General features: G+C 34.0%; 1 protein-coding gene across 1 annotated transcript; it reads right to left on the minus strand.

Moving 5' to 3' along the window:
- Positions 1-6,352: 6,352 nt before the first annotated feature.
- LOC145996414 (uncharacterized) lies at positions 6,353-18,936 on the minus strand. The gene is made up of 3 exons (XM_083132869.1): positions 18,789-18,936; positions 14,597-14,727; positions 6,353-7,707 (listed from the first exon to the last, which is right to left on the minus strand). Exon 3 carries the CDS (start codon positions 7,694-7,696, stop codon positions 6,629-6,631), a length of 1,068 nt encoding a protein of 355 aa, XP_082988995.1. The 5' UTR covers positions 7,697-7,707; positions 14,597-14,727; positions 18,789-18,936; the 3' UTR covers positions 6,353-6,628.
- Positions 18,937-19,937: the final 1,001 nt, after the last annotated feature.

Raw genomic sequence — 19,937 nt, forward strand, 5'->3', positions numbered from 1 at the left:
GGACGTCCATGCACATTCTCTCATGTTTCGAAGATATTTCGCATTTATATTAAGTAATGACACATTTTTTAAATAATTTATGTGCCGAAAGTACTTCTAAAATGTTATGTTTCAGGAGACAAAAAGAAACAAAAATATATTCTGCTTGTTATGCATGCGGGTTATGATGTGTTGTGCGGTTGGCAATACTGTGGATTTTCTCGGTGTCTGCGATGTAAGCAGCTCGGCGATTGAGGCAAGACTGGCACGGAAAGTTCTGAGCTCAGTTCTCGCGTGGATTAATACATAAAACCTGCTGCAAACTTAGCCTGACGCGCGGCTCAGATTATCATATCTTCGGGCAAGTAGTATTATTTGCAACAAATAACTTTTACCTTTATACTATTGAGACAGCCTAAAACATGCAACGCGTTAAAAGTATTTATCTTCACAAACTACAATTTCTTCAGTCACATATTATTTTTCTCGATTTCGTGAAAACTGAATTTGAGAATCCCCCTTCACAAACGATGCCTCCCTGATGGCACAGTGGTAGCATTGTTGTCTTGTTATCAAAGGGTTCCATGTTCGATACCCAGTGGAGGCATATAGGGGTTTGGATTCCATTTTAAACTGTAGGTTCAGTCCTGATTAGCCTTACTGTGCATAAAGTGGACTTAAAACACAAACTAAACTCCTTAACAAACTTTTCGATGAATCAAAAATTTAAACAAGTGAATACATTTTTGTCATTTTGAGGTAAATTAATTTTTTGGGGCAATTTTTGGTTCACATGAATCTGCCTCACACAATAAGTTTATTTTATTGGGTCAAGTACAATAGCCAACCATTGCAATAATTTTATTTTTTAATTTTGATTTATTGTTTTAAATCCACTTTATGCACAGTAAGGCTAATCGGGACTGGACCCACAGTTTAAAGTGAAATCCGAACCACTATGTGCCTCCACCCCTTGATTACAATGTGAGGACTCTACCACTGCGCCACTGAGGGGGGCCTACCAAACCTTGCAATAAGTCACTGGAAAGACATACATACGTGGTTACACAAGAAACTAAAGAATAATTATATTCTTGTGGTATGGAGTCATTGTCATTTAACGAACATTGTTGAATTATTCCATCAGCATTATTGAAAATATAGTCCCATGCTGAACTTATCAACTTAAGAACAGCACATTGATTGCTTAATGAGGCATTTTCCTTGTGTTGCAAAGCAGGTTCAGTTTTTGGAGTATTACAATGTTTTACACAGTCCGTTCGAATAATTTTGTGAATATTGATATTTTATCAGAGAGACCACCCTGAAACCAACACCCGACTCACGTTGATCGTACCTTGACTGAGGCGAAGCTTGACCGCTAGTGTGGATACCCCCTGACCGTGAGCAGAGCGTTATGGGCGAGTGACCTGAGTGTTGCTTGAGCGTAGATGTGAATCAAACCTTAATGTAACAAAAACAAGAGAGCACTTAAAAAAAAGTGATTAACAAAATGCCAACCACTTACCACTGGTAGCAACAATGAATCACGGAATCCGATAATGACTTTATACCTGCCTCTACACATAACATGTCAAATTTCCTCAGAGTGACATGTGGTGGCAGCAATATGCTGACTGTAGCCTTACTGAGTAGTGCACTCTTAAATAATGTTCAAATGAAAAGAACTAAATCTGTACATCAAAATTCAAATTGTATGTGGAAGAAATGCTGCAAAGTGTCACAAAGGACTTGCGAGGGCTTGTGGTGATGAAGCACTTCGATATCCAACATTGGTTCACCATACTAATTTGCCAACACTGTGAAAGTTCTGACAAGCACCCAGCAACATTTAGGTGGTGCATCTCGTTGCCTACAACTACAAGGTCATTCTCCTTTGTCACTGTGAACAGTGGGTATTACAGTAACTTTCTGGATATGTCCAATGAAATGTCAGAAATGACAAAACTTCTTGGTAGACATCCGATTGTGCTGCACCTTAGCGCAAGGAGTCATAGTGCAAATTTAGTGGGCCCACTAGTTGAGTAATGAGGTTCGGAAGTGCTAGAAGATCCACTACAGTGACATCAATGACATAGTGCACATCATAGGCTGGTACTTCAGTCATATATAGAAAAATTAGGGATGAGTCGATATGAAATTTACCAATACCGATAACCAATGTTCGACTGATCCCATATAAAATTTTAAATGATCCTTGAAGAATCTAAATGCTTCATTCATCTCCTTAATAAGTGTGTGTTACCACATAACTGCAATCCAAAAGAAGCTGCATATTTAGAGATTTACTTTCAACAAAAGTATGGAGATTGTATGTTTATGTATGGCAGAATATTGCAATACATTATTAGATATTTATAGATACATTGCATGCAGTAAAATTATCAGTAATTTTAAATTTAATTAAGTTTAATTTAAACCGATATGCCTATATTGGCCAATACCAATAGTGTACCAATTAATCTGTCCCATCCCTAGAAAAAAATGTTTCTGCTGACAGCATGAGATTATTGAAAGAACTTTTGGCAATATGTGCTACATTTGGCCAAAGACTATGCAGTAATTTCATCCTCCACAATAATATAAGTAGTCAGTTACAAGCATATAATAACTTTCTTTAAAATGATCCTCACATATTTCACAATAGACAACTTTCTCTGGTACTGTGCAGAAATCTCAAGAAAAATGGCTAGTCGAAAATACATTTGCAGGTTCAAAAATATCCATTTACTAAGTGATTGATCAGATTTATTTTACTTCACTTTCCTGTGGCTGATTGCGAAGATGGGGATGAATGATGACATTGATCCCGATGCCTAGGCCTAGGCCGATGTGCTAACCACTCTGCCACACGGGGTGCTATTCATATAATAGATGTGTTAATAGGATAAGAAAGAGCATGGGCTGGTTGACACATTAATTGGTTAATAACTTCTGTGGTTCATTGTGTACTCCTTCAGCGTTACACAAATGGTGGCCACAGGAGGATCCTTTTCATGGACAAAAAAATCTTCACAATTGAATTGTCTTACAATCGTCAAAACAACTGTGTTTATGCCTCGACATCCCAGGAAGCTCGTGAAAACACGCGACGGATCCTCAGAGGCCATCATCCTGCCTCAGTGATGGTTTGGGGGTGGGTTTTGTACGATGGCACAACAAATGACCTCCACTTTTGTGAACATGGTGTGAAAACATCTGCAAAAATGTACGAAGCGACAGTGTTGGAGCCATTTGTGAAATCGATGACCCACACCATGTTCAACAATCAGCCGTGGAGCTTCCAGCAGGACTCGGCACCGGCCAACATGGCAAAGACCACACAGAAGTGGCTTCAGAGGAATGTGCCTGATTTCATTGCTCCGGCTGATTGGCCCTCCAACAGCCCCAACCTCAGCCCATTGGACTACAGGTTGTGGTCCGTTTTGGTGGGCATGGTCTGTAGGAAGAGGCATCCAAACCTTGCAAGTCTCAAGCGTTCTCTTGTAAAGACAGTGGTAGACTTTCCCCTTGAGACCATGCGTGCTGCGATCGATGACTGTCCTCCGAAACTTCGGGCCTGAGTGAAGGCCAGAGGTGGCCATTTTGAACAGTGATTGGTGCTCTGTGTTGACAAGACTTGTACCTTTGTAACATTCAAATATTAATACTTTAGCTTGCTTACTGTGCCTGTAGTTCATTACTAACTTTGTAAAAGAATTTATGATATGACTAGGTATATTTCATTCTGAATGTAATTTCAAATAGTCTACAATGATGTCCATGTTTCGTACAAAAATGAATGAATGAAAGATTTGATTTATTTTACTTCAGGTTTCTGCCACTTTTGGTTAATTGCAAAGATGAGGATGAATGGTGATACGATGAAGTGGATGAAGAACATCGCAAATACACATGGATGACACAACACAATTCCTACAGAGGATTATACAGGAGTAGATAGCAAAATGTGGCTTCGAGCGCACCTAAATTTAAGGGGCAACTTTTCACCCAAAATCATAAAAAAACAAGAGAAAAATAAAAAAAATTATTAAAATTTAATAACAAAACATTAAAAACATCATCCCTTAATTTATTTTTGAGCATTTTTTTCATGTTTTTGTCAAATCAATAATTAAAATTTAAGGGGCAGTTTTTTATCTCAAAAACATAAAAAATTTAGAAATTTTAATAACAAAACATCAAAAAATCATCCCTTAATACATTTTTTTCTAAAAATATAGCCCCTTAATAATAATTTTATGCATCCATATTTTCCAGCGCAAATCGATTAAGGGGCAACTTTTTTATTCCAAAACTAACAAAAATCAATGTTTTAATCACAAATTTTAGCACATTTAACTAAAAATAATACCCCTTAAACTTATAAAAATCATGAGCGCAAATCGTTTAAGGGGTACTTTTTCCTAAAAAAAAACAACCTAACTACAATGTTTTAAACACAAAATGAAGCACAGTTTTTAGAAAAACACACCCCTTAATTCACCAATTTATTCCTGGCGCATCTCCAGTTAAGGACTAACAAAAATACAGAAGCTTCTTATGAGGCTTAGCACGAAGTGCGCGTACCACACCCACCAAAATTTAATATATTTTGCTAATAATAATGCAAAAAACAGCATCACTTTAAATTCCTAAAAAACATTAGCGCCCTTTATGGGGCTAGCATGAAGTGGGTCAGCAAGCAGACGACCGAAGGTCTTGAACAGAGGCCAACTTCACTGCGATTAAGGGCTAACTTTTTAAGCTAAAACAACAAAAAATACCAAAGAATACAGAGTATTATTTTCTTGTTTAAATAAAATGCCTATATAATAGCCCATTTTTTATAAAAAAAGAGCCCCTTAAACTACTTTTTACCATCATATTTTTCCAGCATAAATTTAATTTAAATCGCTAGGTTAAAATTTTAACAAAAACACCCAAATTTTATTCTGGTGGGTCCTTTGGACAAAGCAGTTTCTACACTAGCGGTTCTTGCATACTATCGAGCACTCCGTCGACACAGTTGGACCATAAGCACTTCTAGAATTATGTGCAACAATTTAAAAAATTAATTAAAATAGAAAAAAAAACAATTATTATAAAAAATAGCACCCTGTAACACTAGACAGTATTATGAGCGCACAATAATCAATATTAAAAATTTTAAGATGAAATAGTTACACAACTAATTTTGTCCCACATATAGCTTCATTTTTATTTGATATCATATACTTACCAAAAATTTACTTTATATCCATGACTTCTTGGGAAGAATCGGTAGTAATGTCCTGCAGTGATAATATCTGAGCCTTGTTTTCTTTTAACTTTATTAACACATCTCTCAACTCAACAGTTTTGTTTTTGATTATTTTTTTTAAATTTCGATTTTTTATCCCCAACTTTCAGTTTTCCGTTTTTAGCTTTCCAATTTCAGTGTGTCTAGCAGATACATCATAGTTAAAGGTGGTTGAGGAAAGGAATTTTAAAACCTCCTTGTTTGCCTCTTCATTAATTCGGCTGGTAGATTGTTGCTGATCCATGAAAATTTTCTAAGTTAAAAAGCGTAGCGATACTTAAAGCGATAACATACCGACACACTTTATAAACCATGTCAATACTGTGTGTAGTGCGTGGTGATTAGGTGTGTACAAAATAATTTCTCAAAAATGTTTTTCCACTTTTTGTGGTCGCTATGAATCACAAGGAAAGTTGTTATCAGCAGGATGCATTACTACCACTCCCAGCTGATAAAGATAAATGTAAACAAGAGTGCTGAATGACTGACTCACCTCTGTGAGCAAATCTTTTTTTAAACAAGGAAAATGTAACTAACCCGTGAATAAAACTGTATAATTTATACCTTCCTTACCTTGTGAAATAAAATGCTGTTCTTCGCATTATTTAAATATTTATTTTTAACCTAAAAAAGCAACCTTTGTGTCAGCGTAAACAAGGAGGCAGCCATCTTCATCAAGCATAGTTGCCAACTGTCAAAACGAAATAACGTAAAAACGACTTTACCTAAATCGAACGTAAAAACGATTGTTTAAAAACATTGAGAAATTCGTTATTAAAATCAGTTGTTTTGAATACTGTCAAGCTGTATCTAAATCACAGCATCTCCATTGTGGAACGCGAAATAAAATCCGAAATTGCCAAGTTCTCAACAAAATACTGTTTCACGTATCTTTCTTTACTTTCGAATTAAACTACATAATTTTACTATTTAATTAAGTTGCGGGCTGAAAATTTTGAGCTGTTTTCTCTTCCTAGTCAACGATATTTCAATAAAGATTGCGACACTTCTTCTCAATGGATAAAATCAAAGCAGTAGGTATCCTATACTACACATGAAATAAAAGCAGGATTATAATCTACTTTTTTATTTTACTCCATTTATAATCAAAGTAAATAAATTTACACGTATTTTAACAATTTTTCTTATAGTACTTGTTTTACCTAACAGATATAATTATAATTAACATTATTTTTAACAAAAAGAAACAATTAATGGGGAGAAATAACAAAGAAGCTGGGTTGCATGAAATAGAAGATACAGAAAAGACAAAATGGTAGGCCTAAATGTTCTATTATTTGTGATGTAAATTCTTCTTGCTGGTATCCATAAGAAATACAAATGAAATTAACACATAAGATTATATTCTGACTTAATGTCTATCCCAAAAAATGAGGATGGTTTTCGCTCAACCAATCCTAATCTATCGTGATCCTTCATCATAATTATTGGTAGTGAGCAGACGTTCGAATCGATACGTTCCAGAAATGTAGAGGCTGCCTCCTCCAAAGAGATGAACCAATCGGGCTGTATGCCGTCAAATAATATCAGCTCAGTGTTCCTTCCAGTTTCCAACGGCTGTGAATGCCTGAAGTCAAATCGTGCCTCATTGGTGGTCCTCAAAGTCCAAGGACTTGAAAAATTAAAATCATTGAAAAGTATGTGGGCAATATGATGGGAAAATTCATGTATCGCTAAGGTCAACAGATCAGCAAAATAATTGGGGGTATTGGTAATCCCAGCAATATTGTTCAAGCAGATGAGTATACCATCTTTAAGACACGCACCTCTCAGAGGTTGGAAGGGTTCAAAAAATAGTACTTGATATATGGTTCCAGAAGTGATTATACGAACGATCACCTCAATATTGACAGTCGGCATTGTGTCTGAGGTCTTCAAGGAAGTAATATTCTGCAGTATTGCCTGTATGACTGGCTTTGAACACAGTCTCTGTTTAAGTGATGAAGCATCATCTCCTGACATTTCTGTTATTGTAGTGTGGATGCTTAAGGGTTTCACAGTAGGAGTTACGAATATTTTCAACAATTCATTATAATACTTGCTCTTGTCAAGAATGTCTTCCTTTATGGATATTTTACTGAAATGAAGGAAAACCTGAAGGTAAATTTGAAGTGTGACTGAGCCATTTTGGAAGTCCTGGTCTAGAAATTCCAATATTTTCAACCATGTACTAAACTTGAGGTCTGCTTGAGTAATCTGATGCTGCTGATAGATATTTGAGATGATGCAGTCCTTGAAGACTGTTTCATTGAACACCTCACCCATTTTAACAATCCTTGTTTCTTCCAGAGGTGTTTTGGGAGATGTCATCAGTGCATCATCTAAGTTGACCAGTTCATCAGGATTACCATTGCAATTTGCAATGTACCTCCTTACTGTATCATAGTACCCCATAATTCACAAATCTGCAAAGAAACAAACTCTTACTGATTCACAAATATCAAATAATATCTACAGATCTTCCTCATAAGATAGAAAAATTAATGTACCAAAGAATAATAACGAAATTACAATGAGAAGTCGTAACTATGCAATTGAATATTTAAACTAATTAAAGACTATTTAAATCTTTTAATGATCGACAGTTTTTCAGCGGCTCTTGAAATTTAACTTCTTTTTTTAATAGTTTCAGCTTTTTTGACTGCACACCTTGTTTCCACCCCAAGGGGTGTTTGTAAATTTAAAGTAAATCGTCCATAATTATCTCGGGGTGGTAAATTAACAACTCCTTTTTGATTATAGGATATATTATTAGCTTTTAAATATTTTACTACAGTTTTAGAATTAACTTTATATCTGTTCTTCGAACAGGGAATTAATAGAGTTAGATAAAAAATTATAAGATGTAAAGATGTTAAAAGTTTAATAAATTCGTCAGGTGTAATTGGCTTGGTCGTGTTTTTTTTATTTATTATTAATTTTTTTATGGTAGAGTATTGTAAATTATTGAAGATTTTTTTTATTTCAAAGCTGCTTCAAGCTGTTTTACTTTCTCTGGATAAGTTAGCCTTTGTTTGTTGGTGGATTTTGAAACTCCATTCAGGTTTTGAGTAACAACACTACCAAATAATTTTAATTCTTCCTTTGTTGTATTACAATCTTTATTAATTTGTGTTTTCTTCGGATGTTCGTTTAAAATACCATTTAATGAATATCTTCCCAATTTATCTCTTGGAATAATAATACCAAATATGCGTTTTTCATAAGATATATTATGCTTTTTAATATAATTATCAATTGTTTTTACACTAATTTTATATGTTTCAGCAAATTCTTTTTTACTTCTGTTTTGAAAGTCCCACTGCTTTAAATACTCGACTATTTGTGTAGAATCCATTTATTTATTTAAAAAAAAGGTAATTGGTAAGGCAATGCGTAAACAGAAAGGTAATTGGAAAGGAATTAGGTAAACAGAAAAGCAAAAGGTAAGGAAATCGGAACGGTAATAGGAATAGTAATTGGCAAGGTAATAGGAACAGCTATAGGAATAGTAACTGGTAATTGGTAATCGGTAAAAGGAAAAATAAAAAAAAAATATCTTACTAAATGGCAAACCAAATAACTCTAAAAACATTTCATGACACAGTTAAAACTGTTCAAGATTTATCTAAAATCAATTTTAATGATATTTTAGCGTTTAGTAATAATAAGTTGACTACTAAAACGGCGAAACAATATATTGATTTCATGAACGAATTAATTGATAAAATAGATAGTTTAGATGTTACAGACGAACAAAAACAACACTTCCGTTCATTATTTGTTATTTTATTTTCCAAAATGTGTGAATCAGATTGTAAAGGGATAATGTTAAGTGCTTCAATTCAAAAGAATAAAAAGTATAAGGATATAATTAATAAATTAGAAGAGGCATACCAAAAAGAACGTGATGAACATAATGCTCTAGCAAAGAAGTACAACGAGAAACAAAAAGAAGCAAAAGTTAGTATTCCAGGCATATCACTGTCATTAACTTTAAGAGAAAGTGAAACACTTAAACCAGACAAATGTGTTCAATTAATGAATGAAATTGATGTAGATGAAGAAGAATTAGATAAAAAAATTAAAAGAATTTCTATTCCTGAAGATTATAAAAATAAAGTAAGCAGAGCTTATGTAAAAGCATCCAATGAAGGAAATCATTATTTACAGAAACAAAGCAATAAAAAATGTTAAGAGTTCGTCTTTGATCAGCAAAGATGATTTGCCTAAAACTTCAAACTTAAATAAACCTTAGAGTATTTATTGTTATTCTTGTTTTTATTATAATTATTTTATTTATAATTATAATGCGCGCGCACTTTACTAAGTCCTTCGAACACTTTGTGGCTTAGCCCAATTTTCTAAATTGAAAAAATATTGGGTATAAATAAATGAATCAAGTTGATTCAAAACAGATCGCTGAATTTCAAAGAAGAGTGCAAGGTTTATACAGATCCGAAGATTCTGCAAAAAATGAGTTAGAAAGAATAATAATTAGAAATATGAATGCTCAATTTAAAGAACACGAGAATAAAATTAAAACTTTAGCCAAAATGGGTTTATTGAAAATATCTTTTCCTAAATAAATGGATGACATTCGATGTTCTGTTTGTTTAAACATGCAAACATACTGATCGAAGATGTAAACAATGTAAAATCTACACAAATTGTGAGCGTTTGCTATGTGAATGTGGTAAATATTATACTAAAACACACTATAAAAGACACCTGCAATCAAATTTACACAAAAGGGGAATAGGTGTTTATTGAATAATTTTTTTATAATAAATTGGTTGTCTTAAAATGGAACAACGTTTAAATAAACTTAAACTACCAGAGTTATATAATATTGCTAAAGAACTAAAAATACAATACATTACAAGATATAAAAAATCTGATTTAATAAAAGAAATTATTAAGCAATATAAAAGAATCAAAAGAGAAAAAGAAAATAAGAAAATCAACGATATATTTCCTTTTGATGAAAGTATAATAGCTCCTCAAAAGAAAAAGAGAGTCAAACAAATAAAATGTGATGCGGTGATTGGTACATCACCAAACGGCGAAGCCGTGCTTTGTGGAAAGTATATTAAAGAAACTAGACTTCAGCTTCATAAAGCAAAACATAATCCTGAACCTGATTTTATTTTAGTTGAAGTTGCTTTTAAAGGTAGGTTATTAACTTATCAACATAACAATAAAGGAGATTCTGATTTGTCTTACTATATGAACTCAATTAAGGATAAAGCAAATAATCTTATTAAAAATGCTTTAGATATGCATAAAAACATTAAAATTAATTTAGTTAGAATGTGATTTTAAAAATTTAGAACAAGAAATGGTTCATAAGTTTCAGTTACCCAATGTAATAATAAGAGGAGAAAATGATTTAATTAATTTCTGGGATATACAAAGAGATCTATTTATAGACAGATGTGATGAATTAGAAGCCAAAGGATCAGGTTGGACTTTAAGCAGAATAAACAATTTAAGAATTAATATTAATAAATATAAACCATTAAGCGGATCAGCACATAAAAATTTACCCAAATTAATTAAGGATAAACAGGCTTGTATTAATATTAAAAACAAAGATAATAAGTGTTTTAAATATTCAGTTTCATGTGCATTAAAAACCCCCAAAAAAAGATCCACAAAGATGGTCACATTATGTGCAACAGAGCTGCACATCAGCGACTATTGATAGGCCACAATACAAAGATTTATTAAATTTTAATGGAATTGAATTTCCAGTTAAAATTCAAGACATTCCTAAATTTGAAAAATTAAATAAACTTAACATAACGGTATTTGGGTTTGAAGATAAAGAACAAGTATTTTATCCATTATACCATAACAAGAAACAAGAATATAATAAAAATATTGATCTACTTTATTTTGAAAATCATCATTGTTGGATTAAAAATTTAAGTCGTTTATTGAATAATCAATTAGAAATTAATAGAGATAAAAAATATTTCTGTAGAAGATGTTTAAATTATAGTTCATGAAGAGAAGAAGCTGTTAAGAAACATCAAGTAATATGTAATAACAATGAAACCTGTTTACCTGTTATGCCTAAATCTAACATAGAAAATGGAATAGAAATTAAACCTAAAATATCATTTAAAAATATTCAAAGAATGTTGAGGCATCCGTATGTAATTTATTCCGATTTTGAATCCATTCTAAAACCAATTCAAAGCTGTGAACCAAATCCAGAAAATTCGTATACTAAAAAAACTCAACTCCATATTCCTTGTAGTTATGGACTTTATATTAAGAGTGTTTACGAAAACATTACAAATCCTTTAAAAATTTATAGAGGAGAAAATGCTGATAAAAGATTTATAAAAGAGATTACAGTCCAAGCCAAAAGGATCTATAAACTATGAAAGGAAAATGAAACTATGACAGATGTAAATTGGGATGAGCACATGAAGGCTAAAATATGCTATCTATGCAAAAAAGAGTTTACCAAACAAAATCAGAAAGTCAGAGAACACGATCACTATAGCTCAAAGTACAGAGGTGCGGCCTGTAGAAATTGTAATTTAAAATATAGACGGCATTGTTTATTCCAATTCTGTTCCATAATTTAAGTTCTTATGATTGTCATCTATTTGTCAGAAACCTGGGAGAGGACAGTGAGAGGCTCAGGCCAAAGGCATTAAGAGCAATCTTAAATTAATTGCAGACAATGAAGAAAAATACATTTCATTTAGTAAAGTTTTAAGAATGGCTGATGGTGGTTATATTGAATTAAGATTTATAGATTCGTTTAGATTCCTAGCAAGCAGTTTAGATGCTCTATCATCCAACTTAGAATCGAAACAATTAAGAGAAACTTTAAAATATTTTCCACAGAATGTTTTAGATGCTTTATTTAGAAAGCAAGGATCAAAGGTAACTCGAAAGGGCATTTATCCCTACGAATATATGAACTCATTAGAAAGATTCGATGAGACACAATTACCCCCAATAGATAAATTCTATTCAACCCTTACAGGCTCAAGTATAAGTTGGCCCGAATATGATCATGCACAAAAAGTCTGGAGGAAATTTAAAATCAAGAATCTGGGTGAGTGGCATGATTTATATTTAAAATTAGATGTTTTGTTAATAGCTGATGTGTTTGAAAGCTTCAGAGATTTAGCCTTGAATAGTTCCTATGGTTTAGATCCAGTTTGGTATTATACCACTCCAGGATTTGCTTGGGATTGCATGCTAAAATATACAAATGTTACTTTAGAACAATTAATGGATTATGAAATGTATCTGTTCTTTGAAAAAGGAATTAGGGGTGGAATAAGTCAATGCTCTAATAGGTATGCGCTAGCAAGTAGCTCGACTACGTCTAGTAAATCAAATAAAAATACTTCATTGCCTTTCATTTCCTTTAAGCAAAATTAAAGATTCTTCGATGTTTCCAACTAAAAGGAAATACATTCAAAACATAATATTGAATTTCATTCTGAATTTGTAGCAGAGCTGTAAAGCATTTGCTAAATACTGTAAACGCGGCTTAAATTTACCCTACTATTAACGATTTCACTTTTTTACAATAAATTAATTATAAATTTTACAATAATTATTTAAAAATAATAAAACTTACTAAAACACGTTGCACTAAAACTCGACTAAAATAACCTCTACATCAGAGATTATATACTACTAAAGATGACAGGCACAGTATTCTGTTTGCTGGTATTGGTGCAGTTCCGTCGAATACTTACAGATGGCGCCAATATACTAGTTCGGGCGATAAATAGAGGATGTGAATATGTTGGGGTATTTTTTTTCGTGGACGTTAAATAGTAGATAGGTACTTAATGTAAACAAAAATCATAGTACGTATAATATAATATAACAAAAAAGCGTATTATAAAATTTTAAAGATAGACCTGAAGGTAACTATATAATCAAAATCTTAAAACTTAGCCGAAACTAGATCAAAAAATAACGTTAAATAAATACAATAGCCCTGAAAATCATCTTTTTTATTAAAAATGTGCCCCCTAATCGAAAATGCACTCAAATGTTTGAAGAGATGCAAGCGTGCGAAACTCTTTGTTTTTGTACTTTATTTCTTTTCTTTTATAGTTTAAGGCTTGTGTGAAAAGCTTATCCTAAAAATCATATCTTTATTGTTAAAAATGTGCTCCTTAGTCACATCTAATTGCGTGCACTTCGTGCTAGCCCCATAAAGGGCGCTAATGTTTTTTAGGAATTTAAAGTGATGCTGTTATTTGCATTATTATTAGCAAAATATATTAAATTTTGGTGGGTATGGTACGCGCACTTCGTGCTAAGCCTCATAAGAAGCTTCTGTATTTTTGTTAGTCCTTAACTGGAGATGCGCCAGGAATAAATTGGTGAATTAAGGGGTGTGTTTTTCTAAAAACTGTGCTTCATTTTGTGTTTAAAACATTGTAGTTAGGTTGTTTTTTTTTAGGAAAAAGTACCCCTTAAACAATTTGCGCTCATGTTTTTTATAAGTTTAAGGGGTATTATTTTTAGTTAAATGTGCTAAAATTTGTGATTAAAACATTGATTTTTGTTAGTTTTGGAGTAAAAAGTTGCCCCTTAATCGATTTGCGCTGGAAAATATGCATGCATAAAATTATTATTAAGGGGCTATATTTTTAGAAAAAATGTATTAAGGGATGATTTTTTGATGTTTTGTTATTAAAATTTCTAAATTTTTTATGTTTTTGAGATAAAAAACCTGCCCCTTAAATTTTAATTATTGATTTGACAAAAACATGAAAAAAATGCTCAAAAATAAATTAAGGGATGATGTTTTTAATGTTTTGTTATTAAATTTTAATATTTTTTTTATTTTTCTCTTGTTTTTTTATGATTTTGGATGAAAAGTTGCCCCTTAAATTTAGGTGCGCTCGAAGCCACATTTTGCTATCTACTTACAGGCTACAGGTTCAAGTGCTAGAGCCTCGTTAGTCTGCAACAATGCAGACCAGAGTCTGCTATGTGTAAGCGAGGTTGTCATTTGGATGTCTTTGGAAAGGGTCACCTCCTACATCCACAAAAATGCATTGCTATTCAAAACATTGAGGAGAATAGAGTAATAAAAAAACAATTTTATACACAAGAGCCCAGAAAACCACATACCACTTTCACTATGGGTCTTCACAAAATAATACAGGATTCCATTCTTAGTAATAGCAGGTGTAAAAATTTTAATTTTTAAAAATGCATCTATGTATTACCACGCAATGAACAAATAAAGTATGACTTACTTTTAAACTTTTAAACATGCCACCATTTGTTCAAGTATAAAATTATCTTTACCTTAACACTCGACTTCCTGTTGCGCCCCTTTTCTGCAGATGACAGGTATTCCTTGAGAAATCCTGGAAATCTTCTAGCTTGTCTACACACGAATAGCACACAAACTTTGGCAAACTGTCATCCTCTGTAACCTGAGATGGAGAAAATTGAATTCATAAATAGGGTTGGAGCATGGGTATTTACAAACTGTGTATGTAAATAATAGGTATTTATGAAAATGTTATTTGCCTACCCCAAAAGTAGATATTTATTACAAATTGCATATTAAATGTCAGACTTCGATACTCCAATTACTTGTGGTTACTTTTGCTATAGATAGGGTTATAGGAAATGGATATCTTAAAATACATAAGAAAATAAACCACCAAGTGAAAAATGTGACCCTTTTGGGTACTAATCTGATATTCCCCGGACAGATTTCTTCATTTTTACAGAAGAAACTACTTATGGTAATAAGTTCCTGTAGCATTGTCTAACACCTGGAAGGTGTTTTGTGTGATAGCGAAAATTCATGTTCTTTGTTGAAAATTAATTCTCTGAAAGAGAATAGCCTTTGGCGCATACACTTTCGTACATCATCACGCATCGTGACTGTGTTTTGTTCATGTTCATTGGGTATCCAGTGTTTCAAACTGTCTGTGTTAGCAAGAAAAGTTAGAAACATGACGTGTCGTGGTGAAATTTGTACCGAGTGTGGAACATCCTGTGGATTTTTTAATTGAACATGGGATCTTGAAGAAAGGAAAGGAATGTCCAAAATGTGGCAGTGAATGTAAGCTACTCATTTGAAGGAATGGGCTGTGGGTATATGCGTGTTCAAAGAGAGTCCAGGGACGTGAGAAGTTACAGTTTAAAAGAGTTCCGTGTAGATTTGAACAGAAAACAGATTTTTTCAAATTTAAAAGTTTAGGACCCATTTGGGGGCAGGTGACTCCGGCCAATTTCTAACATGCTTTCAACAGGGACTCTATAGATAAAGTCAGTTAGCCAGAGCTGAGGCAGGGCTACGGTAGTGGTAGGTCAATTACCCCAGGGGTGGAGCCCGGAATCTGTGGGAAATTTGGACTCAAAAATTTCAAACGAAAATAATTTTTTTTGTTCAAATTTCCCACCGATTCCGGGACGGATAGCCCCAAAAATCATTCATGGATAGCCCCACGAATCATTACAATTTTCTTCGTAAAACAATGTGAAAAACTTTTTAAAAAAATTAGATCAGATGAGCTTTTTTCATGAGTATTTCTTGGGTTCTGAAGGTTGAAACATTGCATAACGAATGAAAATCAGCAAAACACAAGCACGACGTGCGATTATCTAGGAAGGTGTACATGCCATATTGTGTCTCAGGCAAGCGAAAAGAAAGAAAAAAAGAAGTACTCGTAATGTGAAAAATTGCAATTACCTTTATTAAAAGAACTTGAATACACCTTAAAGAATGTTCGCGAAGCACATAGGTAAGTACGAATGTCAAAAGAAGAAGTTATAGGTGTCCGGGGAATACCAAATTTTTACCCATATATTTCTATAGCCCCATGTAGTTGGCTGCACTTTTTGACTAGATTTGACTCTGTTTGCACCATAGCGTCTAGTTGGTTGCACGGTGCAACACCGAGTCATCTAGTTCATTGATTTGGAGTCAAGTAGTGTATTTGTTGTCTGCACCGGTAACGGTTCCGATTGTTTTATAATTTCGGAAATTATCCGATAATACCCAAGAACCTCTCACTCGTTTATTTATTTAATTTTAGCATTGATACTTACCTATTCAGCATTGCGGAAGATTCTTTAAGGTGAGGTTATGCCTTTTTCTATAAAATAGTGTCAACTTTTCATATTACGAGTCATTATTTGTCTTCCTTGTTCTGCTTGGGTAACAGACAATATGGCATGCACTCGTCATGGATCATCGGGCATCTGCTTGTGTTTTGTCGATTTAGAGTGGGTATGCAGTGTTTCAACCTTCTTAACCAAAAAATACCTACTTTCATGTTCATTATGTTATCACAAACCATTGACGGATAGCCCCAAAAAAAACATTCACGATAGCCCCACAAACCATTGACGGATAGCCCCAAAAATTATTCACGATAGCCCCACGAACCATTCCCAGCAAGGTTAGGTTAGGTAAGCATAGTTTAAAAAAAATCTCGTAAAAAAAGGCACGTTTGGAAACAATGGCGAGACCGTGTGACTTTTGATGATCATGCCATCTGCACACACATAATGGAAACAACGGCATAATGATACAGAAAATGCAAGTTCCTTACTTAAAAAGCGATTATTTCTTGTTCTGCAGCATTGGTAAAGTTTTCAGTTTCTGCGAAAGAAAATACGGGAACAGTTTCATACATCGGAGACACATTTCTTCAATTTTACACAAGAAACTACTTACGGAAATGAGGTTTTCAAAGGTTTACAACGTTCGTCAAGGTATTTTCTTTCATCTGGAATATATTTAACCGGGAAATCATTCATTTTTCAAGAGAAATATAACAGCGACGCACAATTGATGTTGCTTTCATTTGCTTGCCCTACAACAACCGGATGCTGCGTACATTTGTTGACGTCAGCCCCTGTCAGTGTTTCAACCCCTTTAACCCCTTTTTTTTTTACTATGCTTGCCTAACCCAACCAAACCTAACCTAACCTTTTTGGAAATGGTTTGTGGGGCTATCCGTCAGCTACCCGTGCATAATGTATATTTCCACCGGTGACGAACATGATAGTAGGTATTTTTCGGTGAAGAAGTTTGAAACACTGCATAACCACAACGTGAGTCAAGATGTGCCCACCATACTATGTGTTCCGGAAGCGAAGAAAGGAATTAAAAAAAAAGCATAATGGCACCTCGAACTATGTTCCACAATACACAATTGGTAAGTACGAACCATGTGAAACACAAAATATGCTATTTTACTATGTCTCCGATCTATGAAACTGTTACCGAAAATACCTCCAAGAACTTCGACAATCCTACGGAAACTGATTTCAGTAAATAGTTTCTCCTGTAAATTTGAAGAAATCCGTTCGGGCGATATCGGATATTTACCATGATTTCTCCTAGCACAAAGACTAATTATCGTAGAATTTTGGAAATCATTGTCACACGAAATTTGAACCTTCCTTAAAGTAATAAGGGTACCATTATAGTATGGGAGAAACACCTATGAAACATATATTTCGGACATTTTTACATTGCTAATGTACTATTTTGGAATGCGGAACATTTCCTAAAGTGAAATAATGCATCTCAATGTCTATTTCTTAGATTTACAAGTACTTACTGTTACTTGTTATTTCGATTCTGTAACACATTATGGCGGGCGATAGCGTACTGGTTCAGGGCACATTGTGGAAGTGTTTTGTTGATTTATGCAGTGTTGCAACCTCGTTCACCAGAAAATACCTGCCCAGATTTGAAATTATGCTAATACGTCACAAACCATTGACGTTAGCCTCACAAACCATTGACGTTAGCCCCAAAAACCGGTAAATTTTTACTATCCTTTGGACACATATAACCTCGTGAGTTTCGTCAATTTTTGATATTTGTACTTACCTATCTGCTTCGCGGATAATTTTTTAATGTGTAGTCACATTTTTTTGATCAATTTCTTTTTTTAAAAAAAGTGTTTTTGTAACTGAAGAACGTACGTTTCCGCAAATGGTTTGTGGGGCTATGTGAGAATGGTGTGTGGGGCTACGCATATTTTTTTCGAAACCAATTTTTAACTATTGTAACCCATTGTGATCCTACCTAACCTAACCTTACCGAAATGGTTCGTCGGGCTATGCGTCAATGGTTGAATTTCCGCTATGAAACATTCCCACATCACACAAAACACCTTCCAGATGTTAGACAATACTACAGGAACTTATTACGGTAAGTAGTTTCTTCTGTAGAAATGAATAAATCGGTCCGAATGATAGTAAACTAGTACCAAGGAAATGTTCCCCGTGCATTTAGCACCGTGCCACAAAGGCAGGGTGCAGTGCCCTGCATATTCCAGATCTCGGGCATTTCGGATGTGATGTAATCAGCAACACACTCTGGCCGCCTTTATTCCAAAGGTTTGCCAAAGGCTAGGTGAGCCCCCAAAATATTGTTAAAGGTATATATTATCCACACTGAAAAAAGCTTCATGAACTAATAAATGAAAAGTGATGCTTACAAATAATAAAATATACTCACAATGAGGGATAGACAATTTAATATTTTCCTTTGAATATCTCGTCTTTGTCCTTCATCTAGGCAGATGTTCAGTTTCGAACTAGTGTTTGTCAAGCAAAGCCGACATAAATTATGGTAATCCTCCCCTATTTCTGTGTGCTTATAAACATTTCGGTACAATTGGGTTGTATTAATACGCATGCGCGAGATCCATGCATTTCGCGAGACGGAAGATGTACAACGTTGCCAGTTTTCTTTGCAGCGTCTTACGCTGGCATTAGGGGTGTGTAGATGGCAGTACTCATATTAATGAGCAATTGCACATTCCAATATCTACCGGTATCGTGGGTATTTCTTGTTGCAGAATTTTTGAAATCCCGATATTCCCTGCATTCGGGATGTGAAAAATTCGCCATTTCCGGACTAAGTCGGGAAATTTTCCGGAAAGGAAGTGGTAGACATTTCCCGAACTTCTATAAATCTCGAATTGTACACGTCATTTTTACCTTAAGTCATTGTTTTTGCATTTCTGGAATAAAAACTAACAATTTCCGATAATTTTCAAACACTTGATTTTAAAACGACCGTTCGGCATTTCTCGACTGCTTAGGATAACGAAAAGTCGGGAAATCATTTCCCGATTTCGGGATCGGAACGGAAATGTTTTCCCCCGATATCCGGGTCACAACTTTTCGGGATCCCGTACACAGCATTTACATCATTTGAGGAATTTTCGGTATTCCGAAAAGTCGGGACTGGGATCGCGAATAAAATATAGCTATCTACAATTTCACTATTCGAATTGCGTTAATTCTTTCTAGATATCTCAGGGAGGCAAATGCCCTCCCCCCCCCTGCGGTCACCTATGCATAATGTGGACTTTAATCAATCAACCATGCATGCTAACGGGTAGATATTAGAATGTGCAATTGCTCATTAATGACGCATTAGCTTGTGAATGGCTAGACCTAAGTGGGAAACGAAAATATGCTGGCAGCACCCCTGTTCAATCCCTACGCTTTTGATGGCCAATTGTTCTCCCATTTAAATACATAGGGAATAGAGTGCTTCTATTACATTAAATTGCAAGTTTAATTTCATCTTAACTTTAGAAATTATTTCAGATCATGATAGACGATTAATCAGTGCTGTGACACTAAGAATTTTAAT

The sequence above is a fragment of the Lepisma saccharinum genome, chromosome 12 (genome assembly GCF_977018435.1).
Source record: "Lepisma saccharinum chromosome 12, izLepSacc3.1, whole genome shotgun sequence".
In the NCBI taxonomy this organism is placed as follows: domain Eukaryota; kingdom Metazoa; phylum Arthropoda; class Insecta; order Zygentoma; family Lepismatidae; genus Lepisma; species Lepisma saccharinum.